Source organism: Diadema setosum, unplaced genomic scaffold, assembly GCF_964275005.1.
Source record: "Diadema setosum unplaced genomic scaffold, eeDiaSeto1 scaffold_70, whole genome shotgun sequence".
Lineage (NCBI taxonomy): Eukaryota > Metazoa > Echinodermata > Echinoidea > Diadematoida > Diadematidae > Diadema > Diadema setosum.
Genome location: NW_027307696.1, coordinates 17,530 through 32,502, shown reverse-complemented (window position 1 = coordinate 32,502; position 14,973 = coordinate 17,530). Strand labels below are relative to the sequence as shown.

Below are 14,973 nucleotides of genomic sequence, written 5' to 3'. Positions count from 1 at the left end.
CAAATGCTGTCTTACATTTGTCCAGAGCTTAGAGGTGAAATAGAGGTCAGGCAAATAGGGCCTATCAACGCTGATTTTAAATAGTTTGTATCAAAATTGTGGTATATCTCAATCAATATTCATATCTCTCGTCATGGGTGTGTGGATATTGATACGTTTTGTGTGGTCTCCCATTGCGCTGTGATGATCATTAAAGCAGTTGGTGTCAGTTCATGCAATTTAACCAATGCACAAATCTTGTCTTGAACAGGGCCGGCGGAGCGTTTTCAAAAGTGTGTGTGTGTGTGTGTGTGTGGGGGGGGGGGGGGTTGTCTACTTCCGGGTTTCATGAGCTAACAAAAAAAAAAGGGGGGTGTGAGCCCGCCTGCCCCCCCCCCCCCCCCCAGGTTCCGCCGGCCATGTTGAATGTATTTCTCAAGTCTAAATTTGCTTTAAAGTAAAAATTAATTGATTTATCCAGTTTTGCTGAAATTTGAAGGAAATTTTTGTTTTTTATACGTGATGAACAGAGAAATGATCAGTTTTGAGGGTACATGTATTGTGAACAAAATTATGTCAGTTGATGTACACGTAAGATGAGATAATAAACGGAAAGATGTTAACTCCGCAAATGCCATGGGTCGTCAGCAGCACACCAGGGATCACCAGTGTTTCGGCCATTTAAGTGCTGTACACCTCCCCCTGGCTGGCCGGTGCTGCGTTGGGATCCCCTTGACAGCACCCCCATGGCATTTCAAAGAAAAAACAAAACAAAACAAAACAAAATAAAGCAAAACATCACAAAACAAGACAGAAAAAAAAAGAAAACGCTTGGCATCAATCACCTCTCCTCACTCCCGAAACACTTCTCTACACCCCCCTATTCCCACCACCCCCAAGCCTTCCCTACTATCCATGCAGATCCTGTCTCTGCTGCCCCACAAATTCTCCTGATCCACCTTTCCCCGTCCCTACCACCTATTCCCATCCCTCTGACCCACCTCCTTACCGATCGACCAGCATATCCCCTGCACCCCACCTCCACAGTATGCACCTCCGCTCTCCACCCCCTTTTCTCACACTCCTCCCTCAACTCAGCATACCTATCCAACTTTCTTTCTCTTGCCTCATCCATCCTTATCTCCCATGGCACAGTCAGCTCCACCATTGCTAACCTGTGCACAGACCTAGCCACCAGCACCATGTCCGGCCGAAGGGCAGTTACTTCCACCTCCTCTGGCACTGTACGGTTTCCCTCATCCACCCGCACCTCCCAATCATCCCCCGCTGCTAAGATTCCCCCACCATCATCCCTCTGACCCTTCCTTCTCACACTGCATCTCACCCCCTCCTTCACAAACCGAATTCCCCTCACCCTAGGAGGCCAATTCTTCTTCCTTGCCTCCACTGCCACCCTCGCCACCTCCTCCATCTCCTTCAACACCTGGTTATGCCTCCATGTATAGGCCTGTAATAGACCTCCACATGCTGACAAAATGTGCTCTAGTGAGCCCTTCGCCTTGTTGCAAACCCTGCATCCACCATCCTCCACGATGCCCCATCTCTGAAGATTTACTGGAGACGGCAAAACATCAAAGGTGGAACTGATCATGAAGCGCACAGCTCCAGAGGACATTGACCAAAGGTCATTCCATGACACCTTCCTCTGCTCCACCCCTTCCCATCGAGTCCATGCTCCCTGCACTCCCTGCTGTACAGCCTTGGCAAAGCGGTACTCCTCCTCCTTCTCCTTAACCGCCTCCACCACCAACTCCCTCCTACCCTTCCTGCCTTGCTTGCTGTACCATCTAACACCCTGATGAAACCCGACCCCTTTCCGACCCACCTGAACCGCACCCTGCATCTCATTCCACTTTGCCATTGCCACTGCCTCGTCCGCAGCCTCCTCCGCCCTCCACTTCCTCCCTGTGCGGATCGGTGGCCTAACTCCTGCTATAACCTGGTCCTTTGACTCCCTCATCATCATCACTAGCCTAACCTTGCCAGCTTTAAACTCCTCCACCACTGACGTCATAGGCAATTGCAACCTGCCTGATCTGCAAAAGAATGCCAGATCTGTAAGCATTCTTGGAACGCCTAACCACTTCCGGTAGTACGAGTTCATCTTCTGCTGCATCCTCTCACCCCTGGACACTGCCACCTCGTACACCTGCAGTTGCCACATGATCTGTGGTAGCAAGCCAAACTGGCAGCACCACACCTTCGCATTCCCAGGGATGAGTGTCCTGTCCACCCTCTTCAACCACTCCACCACTTTCTCATAGATCTGAACTCCTCGGTGCCTGTCATTCAACTTGCCCTCATACCACCGCCCAAGGCTCTTTACCCCCTGCTCATGCAGTGACCTAGGGATATCTTCTCCCCCAATCTGAAATCTCCTTGCGACCACCTTCTCCTTCCGCACTGACACTGAGCGGCTCTTCTTGGCCTTGAACTTCATCCGTGTCCAGGCCACCAACTCCTCTAACCTATGGAGGTCATTTTTGACCTGGGTCTCGTTGCCAGACACGATTGTGAGATCATCCATGAAAGCCCTAATCGAAGGCACAACCACATCTACAGCCAGCATCAACCCTTCAATTCTCGGGGCCACACACCGGGTTAACACTTCCATCCCAAGGACAAACAGCAGCGGCGAGACTGGACACCCCATGGGGATGCCAATTTCTAGCGCTTGCCATTCTGTTGTGTAAGTCTGGGTCGTGAATCTCATCCTGAACTGGCTGTAGTAGCTCTGCACCATCTCCCGGATCACCCTAGGGACCCAGAAAAACTCAAGAGCAAAGCTGAGATACCTGTGAGGAACTGATCCATATGCATTTGCAAGATCCAACCAGATGACATCCACATCCTCCTTCTCACGTTTGCACCTCTGGATTGACTCCCAAATCATCTGGACATGCTCCGTGCACCCAGGGAAACCTGGTATCCCTGCCTTCTGTATAGAGGTGTCCACAAACTTGTTCTTCATGACAAATTCTGACAACCGCCTCGCTAAGACACTAAAGAGGATCTTACCATCCACGTTGAGAAGCGAAATCGGTCTAAACTGGCCAATGCCTTTGGCATCCCTCTCCTTTGGGATATATACCCCTTCTGCCACACACCAGCTGACTGGAACAATCCGCTCCCGCCATAGCACCCTTAGGATCCGCCACAGCACCCTTCGGACACCAGGACAGTACTTGAACAGCTTGTAGGACAAGCCATTCTGCCCAGCTGCACTGCCAGCTCGGGCCTTTTTAACCACGGCTTCAACCTCCCACAACTTCAACTCACTCAAGTCAAAGCTGACCTCTGGCTCCTGTGGCCTCAATAGCCCTGCCACCCCAGTAAAAGGCTCCTCTCTCTGCCCATCACAGTATGTGGCCTTCAGATGCCTCTCGAGCTCTTCCTTCGACACCTCCAAACTTCCTGAAACCCCTTCCTCAAACAACCTCTTTGTGAACCTGTGCGGATTCTTATAGAACTCCCTCCTCCTCCGCTTCCTACACTGATATTCGGCCCTCCTAACATCCGCATACCTCTTCTTCAGGTCCTCATACAAACCCTTCAGACTAGCCCTTTCTCCGTCTGCCTGCCTCCACCTACGCCGCAAGCTCTTCTCCGCCCTCAATTGGGCCATCAACCGCTGTCTCCTCGACCCTGACTTTCCAAAATCCCCCTCCACATTCCCCCCATCTCCACTACCCACAGGCTTTATCCCAAACTCTTCTGCACAAGCCCCATAACACAACCCCTCAAACATACGCATCTTCTTTCCAACACTCCCAGCCAATTCCACTTTCAAAACTCCCGCAAGCTTGATGTCAAAAAGCTCCCACTTATCACTTCTCGCCGGTGGCCATGCAATCGGCTCCTTCCGCTCAAACACAGCATGTAGAGCATGCTGAGGGTCTCCGGCTCTGTGGTCTGAAACCTGACTGGGACCTCCCACTGTCTCACCCAGCTCAGTGCTGGTGCAGTCATGCCCTATAGGTTTTCTGTTTCTGTAGATAATTTTAATCAATCCATGAGAACAGCTGAATATCTTTAAAAGCCATAATTGTTATATCACATAATATCTGTCTTTGACTTAAGTGATATACCCCTACTCCTCTGAGTACTAGTGGCTGGAATTTTGATTTCTAAAAATTAAAAAAAAAAATCATGTCACATAAACTTACTGTCTCTCTCTTATTTCCAGATTTCTAGTCTTTTGGATACTTTTTTTTTAATTCCTCAGGAAATAAGCTTTCCATCAGTATATGCTTTGGGTTGGGGTACAGTGCACTCCGGTTGTAACGAACACGGTTATAACGAAATTCCGGTTACAGCGAAGTAAAAATAAAGGCCGCAACATTATCCTCTCTATGTGTTTTTATTGTTAATTTGCTCGGTTATAACAGAATTTCGATATAACGAAAGAAGACTGCCAGTCCAGAGTACTTCAAGTTTACGGGAGTTCAGTGTATCTTATTTGATAGGAATATGATCGGGTGCACGTCACGAGACCGACACCCACGAGTCATACAGCCCACAAGTTATACAGCTCACAAGTCATACAGCCCACGAGTCATACAGTTCACAAGTCATACAGCCCACCAGTTATACAGCCCACGAGTTCGACACTGAGTGAATAAAGCCCACGAGTTCGACATCAAGTAAAATAAGCCCAGGAGTTATACGGCTCACGAGACCGACACTACGCACAAAAGGCTCACGAGACCGACAGTAAGCAAACAAAGCCCACGAGACCGACGCTACACTTAAAAGGTCCACGAGACCGACGCTACGCATACAAGGCTCACGAGACCGACATTACGCAAAAGAGGTTCACGAGACCGACACTAAGCAAAGACGGCCCACGAGACCGACAGGATGAACAGCGCCACCTATAGACCAATAAATTGTATAGGGTGTCCTGATACTTAGCATAGGAAGATATGAGAGATGGAAAAGAAGAGTTGCCATCTCCGGCAGGGTGTAACCCCATCAGTTGCCCCCCCCCCCCCCGAAATGATCAGGATCTTTAATTGTGTTTGCATGGTTGTGTGTTTGTGAAACAAAATGAACAAAGTACAGTAAAAGCTAGTGTGTAACAGATCTTTACAATAAACCTGCGAGGGTGTTGATCTAGTCTCAATAAAAAATAAAAATAACGTAATCGTCTATTAAGGTAGCGTAAGGGATTCGGAAAAAATTAGATGCTTCCATGAAAACAGCTATTGTATTTCACGAAAAATGTACTGTTTGGAGGAGAATAACACAAGCCACAAATTGAGGTGAATCCCTGCGATATAAAACGTTTTAATCAGTAGCATTACATTACAGTTACAGAGAAAATTACAAATAGATCTGACTGCAAAACTTCCATGCAGGAGGGCAGAAAATCTAAAATAGAATAAGTAACTAGTGAATAGGGAAAGAGAAGAGGTAAAAATTATATCCTGTCCATCTTCTAGCTAAAAACTGGGAAAGCCTATTAAAATAGCACGATGGCATTATCAAAACTTTAAAATTAATCCGTACATCGTTCTTGCCCTCTTTTTAATTCATTTGTGGGTTTGTTTTTTTTTTTGTCTTTTTTTGGGGGGGGATGAAGAATACTAATTCTTCTATTTTTTTTTGGGGGGGGGGGCATGAAGAGTACAATTCTATTTTTCTACTTGATAACAATGTCGCTCCCACACTTGCCCCCCCCCCCCACCAGAAGTATGTAGAAATACATGTTTGATGTCGTTCATTAAAATTTACAAATTACAACCGCCAGTATCTTATTTTTCCGTTCATGGAACACCCTGTACAGGTGATTGACATGTAGATGGCGCTGTTTATCCTGTCGGTCTCGTGGGCCTTCTTTGCCTACTGTCGGTCTCGTGAGCTTTCTTTGCTTAGTGTCGGTCTCGTGAGCCTTTTTAGCTTAGTGTCGGTCTCGTGGGCCTTTTCTACCTACTGTCGGTCTCGTGGGCTTTCTTTGCTTAGTGTCGGTCTCATGAGCCTTTATTGCTTAGTGTCGGTCTCGTGGGCTATGTTTGCTTAGTGTCGGTCTCATGAGCCTTTTGTGCGTAGTGTCGAACTCATGGGCTGTATGACTCCTGAGCCGTATAACTCGTGGGCTGTATGACTCATGGACCTATTATTGATGTCGGTCTCGTGGACCGTATGACTCGTGGGTGTCGGTCTCGTGGGATGCCCCCATATGATCGCGGGTACCCGAAAACATGATATATTACCCCACTGCCCACTGTATAGACTCCTCGATCTACATGCATTTTCTGTAGGTATAGGCTTGGGTACCTGCAACTGCCTATAGAGTGGCAGTCCTGCAGAATTTCATTGTAAACTATTTGCTAAGTCAGTAATACATTTACTTACTTTCTTCTGATCATGTACATTGTAGGCCCTATATTGACACTTTCTGTTATATTACTGAAAAGAAATTTGATTTATGTGTGAAAATACCTTGGAGAAAACAAAATCAAACAAACAAGCAAAAAACAGAATCAAAGGTCCTTGCCTTATCTTGTATGAGTATACTTCAAAACATCATTGTTTTGCTCATTGTCTGCTCATAATAATGACCTAAGAGATCTGCTGAACATATATGATAATTATAATCTTTTAATATGTATATATATATATATATATATATATATATGAAGGGTTTGTTTGCAAAAACCGATAAGTCCATTTTTGAAGATTTTGAAGTACGATCTTTGTCATAAAGTACAAAATAATACATTTTAAATGATATATTGGTCACTTCATATAAAGGTATATTTTTGAAGTTATGGTTGAAAGAAGCAAAAATTTTCTTATTATTCTCTTTATTTTTCTTGACCTTTAATCGCAAATATCTCCATTTGGCAAATATGGACTTATCGGTTTTTGCAAACAAACTCTTCATATATTCACCATATTCACTTGTCAACATATTGGTCATATACAACGAACATCCGTTTTTAACAGGGTAATTACCAAGTCCCATATAACATTAACACGCAAGATTGTGCGGATATAACACGCCAACATAAATCGTAAATCTACTTTATCAAAATTTAAGAGATTGTCATGTTAACCTGATCCTTCTGAGGGAAAATTAACAAATCTATTGTCATCCTTCTGACACTTTGTACAAACATGAATGAAAATCATTTCTTGCGAGCACTATTCTCGAGTCCAACTTTCGCTTATATACTCCCACCTTTCAAATCACACTCACCTTAAATTCATGAAATTCTTCCGTCGAGATGTTTTCATTGCAACTGTTTGACAAATTGCCCTACATCGACGTAAATAAGCACTGAATTGATCAGTGTTTTAGTAGTAGCCATGATAAAAAATCATGGGCGTACATACTCGAGCAGAATTCGAACCTACGACCTCCTGATCACCGGACAGGCGTCATCTCCACTAGACCACCGAGCTTTCGCCCGACAGCAAGTGTTGGTTCTAATCCTTATAGCATGCAGCGGGTACTGCTTTGTTACTTAAATTCATGAAATTCTTCCGTCGAGATGTTTTCATTGCAACTGATTGACAAATTGCCCTACATCGACGTAAATAAGCACTGAATTGATCAGTGTTTTAGTAGTAGCCATGATAAAAAATCATGGGCGTACACTGTCGAGCAGGATTCGAACCTACGACCTCCTGATCACCGGACAGACGTCATCCACCTTGTTTTGTACTCTTTTTTCATCCCTCCTGGATTTTTGCCGCTGTTTGCCATGGTATATATATATATATATATATATATATATATATATACAGTGGCGTACCGTGGGTCAAGACATTGGGGGGGCACCTCATGGCAGCAATCAGAATTGCATAACGTAATAATTAAATGCGAGCGAGCGGAGCGAGCGAGCTTGAAAATTTTGACATTTTACAGTCCCCAAACTGCCGTTTGTAGCTATATATAATAATATATGTATGTATATATATACATATATAATATATATATATATATATATATATATTTGCTTTGGAAATTAAGGGGGTTGCACCGGGCGCAACTGCTGGCAGTTGCTGGCAGTAACATCACGAGAATGGCATAACGATTAAATGCGAGCGAGCGAAGCGAGCGAGCTTGAAAATTTTGACATTTTACAGTCCCCAAACTGCCGTTTGTAGCTATATTTTTCCGCTTTGGAAATTCGGGGGGGGGGGCACCGGGTGCAATTGCTGGCAATTACTGGCAGTAATATCAGGAGAATGGCATATAACGGTTAAATGCGAGCGAGCGAAGCGAGCGAGCTTGAAAATTTTGACATTTTATGTTTCCAAAACTGCCGTTTTTAGGTATATTTTTTCGCTTTGGAAATTACGGGGAGGGGGTGCATCGGGCGCAACTGCTGGCAATTACTGACAGCAACATCAGGAGAATTGCATAGCGATTAAATGCGAGCGAGCGAAGCGAGCGAGCTTGAAAATGTTGACATATTGCAGTCCCAAAACTGCCGTTTGTAGCTATATTTTTTCGATTTGGAAATTAAGGAGAGGGGGCGCACCGAGCGCAACTGCTGGCAATTACTGACAACAACATCAGGAGAACTGCATAACAATTAAATGCGAGCGAGCGAAGCGAGCGAGCTTGAAAATTTTGACATTTTACAGTCCCAAAACTGCCGTTTATAGCTATATTTTTTCGCTTTGGAAATTAAGGAGAGGGCCTGGGCGCACCGGGCGCAACTGCTGGCAATTACTGACAGCAACATCAGGAGAGTTGCATAACGATTAAATTCGAGCGAGCGAAGCGAGCGAGCTTCAAAATTTTGACATTTTACAGTCCCAAAACTGCCGTTTGTAGCTATATTTTTTTCGCTTTGGAAATTAAGGGGAGGGGGCGCACCGGGCGCAACTGCTGGCAATTACTTACAGCAACATCAGGAGAATTGCATAACGATTAAATGCGAGCGAGCGAGCTGAAAATTTTGACATTTTACAGTCCCCAAACTGCCGTTTGTAGCTAAATTTTTTCGCTTTGGAAATTAAGGGGAGGGGACGTACCGGGCGCAACTGCTGGCAATTACTGACAGCACCATCAGAAGAATTGCATAACGATTAAATGCGAGCGAGCGAAGCGAGCGAGCTTGAAAATTTTGACATTTTACAGTCCAAATTGTAGCTACATATATATTTTTTTTCGCTTTGGAGGGAGGGGGCGCCCGGTGCGCCCCCTGGATCCGCCACTGGTAGTCAAGGGTATCGGTTTATGTTTATGATTGGGGGAGGTATGACCAGCGAGGGAGCGTCGAAGTGACCAAGCGGGAGAAGGATGTCCAAAATCTGCACTTTATATAGAGCATCTGGTGTTTGTAAGTGTGTGTGTTTCATATAGATGGAAAAGTTAGGAAATAGCCAAGGTCAAGTCTTATTATTGGCAATGCAAGGCATTTTAATATAGACTAGTATGTAAAGCAACACTGCAAAATCAATGATCAAGCTTAATGTGTACAACCTATCAAACATCATTGCGCAACATTGCAGCGACTCTTTTTACCATTCCGATGTTCTGAGTACACTGCGCACATCCATGCTTGTATTCAAAATGCCAACCAGGAATCACACTGAATCACAATCTTTTGTCGTCTCCGGGCTTTTTGAACAATGTTTCACTATAATACCTCTTTAATTATATGGTTAAAAGAAATCTTAGAAAAATATCTTTTTTCTTGATCATCCTTTCATGTCGATTTCAAAAGCAGTTTACTTAACCCTTGAATTACCATTTTGGTAGGGTTTTTTTTTTTTTTTACCAGCGGATTGGGGGGGGGGGGGCACGTGCCCCCCCGTAGTTACGCCACTGTGTATATATATATATATATATATATATATCATATGCATTCTGTTTTTTCCCTTTTCCACCATATATGTACTTGAAATATATTTTGATTCTTTGTTTGTTTTACGTGTAGATTAATATTTAAGCATTACTGGGGCCCCTATCTATAAGCACTGCTTCTCCTGGGGTTCCCACGATGAAGTTTGATTGTTTCTGTTTTGTTTATGGTTACTCTAGTTATGTATCTTTGTGTATTTTTTGTCCCCGCCGAACGAGTTCGAGCAGGGGACTATGAAACGGGCTCCGTACGTGTGTGTGTCCATGTGTCCGTCCGTGTGTCCGTCCGTGTGTCCGTGTGTGCGTCCGTGTGTGATCAAAATCTTCAATTTGCTACTTCTCTGTCAATTTTGATTCTGTTTGCTTTATATGATAGCACTATGTGGGAGCTTTGAAACTTCTACACAGAATTTCAGTTGTGACCTTTGACCTTGACCTTTGACCTATATTGTACATTTTGTTACAAAATGCTACTCCTTCGCCATTTCTAACCCGATTCCGATTCCGTTTGCTTTATGTGATGGCACTAGTTGAGGGCTTCAAAACTTCTACACAGAATTTTGACCTTTGACTTCTTTGACCTTGATTTTTTGACCTGTATTGTACATTTTGCTACAAAATGCTACTGCTTCGCCATTTCTAACCCGATTTCGATTCCGTTTGCTTTATGTGATGGCACTAGGTGAGGGCTTCAAAACTTGTACACAGAATTTTGACCTTTGACTTCTTTGACCTTTGACCTTGATTTTTGACCTATATTGTACATTGGCTACAAAATGCTACTCCTTTGCCATTTCTAACCCGATTTCGATTCCGTTTGCTTTATGTAATGGCACTAGGTGAGGGCTTCAAAACCTGTACACAGAATTTTGACCTTTGACTTCTTTGACCTTTGACCTTGATTTTTGACCTATATTGTACATTGACTACAAAATGCTACTCCTTCACCATTTCTAACCCGATTTCGATTCTGTTTGCTTTATGTGATGGCACTAGGTAAGGGCTTCAAAAGTTCTACACAGAATTTTGATCTTTGACTTCTTTGACCTTTGACCTTGATTTTTTACCTGTATTGTACATTTTGTTACAAAATGCTACTCCTTCGCCATTTCTAACCCGATTTCGATTCCGTTTGCTTTATGTGATGGCACTAGGTGAGGGCTTCAAAACTTCTACACAGAATTTTGACCTTTGATTTCTTTGACCTTTGACCTTGATTTTTTACCTATATTGTACAATGATTACAAAATGCTACTCCTTCGCCATTTCTAACCCGATTTCGATTCCGTTTGCTTTATGTGATGGCAGCAGGTGAGGGCTTCAAAACTTTCTACACAGAATTTTGTGACCTTTGACCTTGATTTGTGACCTGTATTGTACATTTTGCTACAAAATGCTACTTCCGGCGGGGACATATATTACGCACCGCGTAATTTCTACTTTTCCTTGTTTATTATACTTTTAAATTGATGGTGAATAAAACTGAAATGAACTTAACTGAACACACAAACGAAGATTATTTTCTTTATTTATTATTCAAATGTCGTGTATACCGGTTGCTGAACTACTAACGGTAGGTCACATACACGAAGAACACGCCACTAAATCCGGACAACATGAACAGCGCAAATTTTCTTATAATCAAGGGGAAAAATTCCAAGGGCGGTTGGTAGCTGTCTTGAGTTGAAGTCAAATTTGTTCTCTTTGTCCTTTCACTTCTCTCTGTTTGTTGTGTTGTTGTTGTTTTTTAGCACGCACGCTTGTGTGTGTGTGTGTGTGTGTGCGTGTGTGTTAGTGTGTGTGTGTGTATGCTCATTTCTGAAGACCTATACCCCTTCAGGCAATTGGTTTTTTGAGGTTCCCCCACACATTATCTTAACTTTTATAGATTTGGCGTATTAGCACTAATGAGTCATTGTAAGTGTGCTTTGTATGGAAGCCCATTCGTGCCACGCAGGATACAACTTTCAGTGAAGCTAACTGGCGGCAGCCAGATAATTATCGATATCGATATCGCTAAACGATGATTATCTGGCGGCCGCCAGAAAAATTTTCTGGCGGCCGCCACTTAATTTTCTGGCGGCCGCCAGATAATTATCGTTTAGCGATATCGATATCGATAATTATCTGGCGGCCGCCAGATAATTAAGTGGCGGCCGCCAGTTAGCTCCACTGAAAGTTTTATCCTGCGTGGTACGAATGGGCTTCCGTAGTTTTGTGACATTGATAAAACATTTAGTTCTACAAATGGTTTCTTAGATTGTTTTTTTTTTTTTTTTTTGGTAGTTAGGCCTGCTACTTGTTTTTGTGCCTGTATTTTAAGACTTTAATTTGTAGAAAAATTAGTATATGAAATGAAGTAATTACGAATTTAGACACCTTGGCCACGTCGAGCTTTATAGAGTTCAGACATCAAGGGCAGCGGATTTGCCCTCAAACATGCGCCAAACGTTCGTTAGATTGTCTCAAGGTACACGAACAGTTCGCGGATGTATCGTCAAATAAATTATCGGAAGAACTTCGAGGATTTTGCAAAACATACTCGAGACATTCTTCAAACTGTCGGGATAGGGTTTCATGAAGATTTTGCGATCATCGCGCTCAATCATCGCGCACGTGTTTCGAAGGTCGTGCACATCCTACTTCGTGACCGAGCTAACATTTTCATGAAGAAATCACAAAGGAAATCACGACCCATTGTGCAGAAAACGAGCAAAAGATTTTTTTTAAAAAATTACCGCCGAATTAATAACGACACCATCGAAGAGTTGACGACTTTTCCGAACCTCGCGCGGATTTTGCGATCTTTTTGGAGACTAAAATACGAATGGTTGACTCCGTTATTATTTTGACCTTTTCATCCTCCGCTAATCATTCCTGTGCTCCATGAAATCAGCCTTTACCGTCCACGTTTCAGATATAGCGCTCCCTATTACAGTAGCCCTGTTATTCAAAATGATGGGGGAAAACCCGCCTCTGTAACAACGTGAAAAGGTCACGATAAACACAAACAGGTTGGTAGTTGCTAGCGACGCCATTTTGTGAGTGCTTCGTCATCGCGCTGTTCCTATTTAACTACTAGTAATCTATGTCTCGGTGCTCTGTTTGGGTCTTAAAAGTACAAGGATCACAATTTAATCTCATTTTTGTTAGCACCTTCCTACAGGCTGAAATGTTATAGGAGCCAGACATCAGTCAGCAAAATCGGATCCTGGAGTGCAGAATTCTTGGTAAGCATAAGAAACGCAACCCCCACAAGTAACTTTGCGTCTGACATGTAGTTTTATAGACAATGCACCGCAATTTAATATGTTTGGAATTGCTTCTCCTTGTTTGCAAATTGTTGCCTTTATATACCAAACACGTAACCCTTAAAGCGGCAATGGGATTGGCCTCGTTTATATTCTATCCATGAATATGGCATTAACGTGCTCTGTTTTTTATGGAAGTTGTTTTGTATCTGTTTATGTACAATGGCAAAATCGGTCGAACTTCTCTCCCCCCCCCCTTTTTTTCAACCAAACAGCGATTTGATTAATTCATTGGCTTGTACTGTCTTAAAATGAAAATAAATTTAAACTATATAATCTCCACAATCTTTTGAAATAGAGGACAATAATAGGATATGGCGAAATCTTTTTAGATTCCTTTTATCATTTTTCCTTATAGTCGCATTATTGCTTTTGCAATCTTCAGCAAGCTCGCGCACGCTTGATGCAACCAAGATTTACTATTCTAAAGGACTACGTACGTAAAGTAATAAATGAATTATAATCTTAGGTCGAAATGATTGTAAAGATTTACAATTCAACTGAGTTGTGACTTCAAAATATTGTTTGAATACGGACGTAACAAAAATTCAATAGTCTATCAATTCAGGTCCGATGGGGTAAAAATGAGTTAAATGCATCTGCAATCAAAGAGAGATTTGTTAATGTTTTCTTTATTTATATTCATAATAAAGAATGATCATTTTCCTATTTGCCTTTTTACTTTTTCCTTTACTACCGGTATACCCATGTTAATTCATTTCACGCTCCGCTATTTGCACTTCTAATGAGTGATACATTATCTCACTATGATAAGATTGTTTCGATATTGTTTATAGTCAGCATTTTTTATCATTGCCTTGACTGATTTTCAATAGTTTTTGCGTTACTCAGAGGAGAAATTTGCCTGTCTGAAGTACAGCCAGTTACATACAGTGAGGAACAAGCGACATGCGAACAACGCAGAATTGGTAAATAATCATGGGAGAAATGTTGTTAAGGAGAGTCAGTAGCTGTCTTGAGTTAAAGTTTATTCTCTTTCCTGTATTTCTCCTTTCTTTACCTTTCATTTCTCTGTTGTCCGTGTATGTCGACAGTTTTTTGTTTTTTTTTTTGAGGACCTTCAGGCACAAGCATATATGATTTTTTGTTCCCCTACACAAAGTCATTATTTTAAGTTTCAAATATAATTTTGCCGTTGGCCTACTTTAGAGTCATTTTTAAGTGTATTCTTGGGTTTTTTTTATTGCGTGGCTCTGACTGTTTGTTTCAGAAAATAAACTACGTTGCCCTTTATAAAGGTCTAAACGTCGAAATGATTACAAATGGGACATCATAACGATGTAATGATATAACGATGTAATAATATTACAACGTTATGATGATGTATCACAAAACAAACATAAAGTCGCCAAACATGAAATTTTAGTTAAGACCGTATTCTGAAAGAGCTGAATTTAAGCTTTAAAATGATGTATAACTCAAAACAAATGGACTTTCCTAACCTATCTAAATATCGGAAAGAATACACACACTCAGGAAAAGTGTGAACTGAGAAAAGAGGCTCTGAAGTACAGTGTCTATTCAAGCGCTTAATCTTTACCAAGCCGTACTGGCTGTGAGATGAACGGGACAAAAAACAGGATGTTAACCGCTGAAGTAACAACAATGAAGGGATTATCAGATTAAACTGAAATTGAGCATGCTTTATAAACACATTCTGTCCATAATTACTGCCAACTTTCAAAGCAGTAGCATATCGCGCGCATCATCCTTTCAAAAGTTATTAGAGTTGAAAGTGAAGAGTGTGTACAAGGTTTTTAAGAAATGAAAAGGGGACTCCAAAGACTCACCTAATCACACTATTCTACCAAAAAA

General features: G+C 42.4%; 1 protein-coding gene across 1 annotated transcript; it reads right to left on the bottom strand.

The window, feature by feature from the left end:
- Nucleotides 1-859: 859 nt before the first annotated feature.
- Nucleotides 860-6,377, bottom strand: LOC140245938 (uncharacterized). The gene is made up of 2 exons (XM_072325402.1): nt 6,358-6,377; nt 860-3,989 (listed from the first exon to the last, which is right to left on the bottom strand). Exons 1-2 carry the CDS (start codon nt 6,375-6,377, stop codon nt 860-862), a joined length of 3,150 nt encoding a protein of 1,049 aa, XP_072181503.1.
- Nucleotides 6,378-14,973: the final 8,596 nt, after the last annotated feature.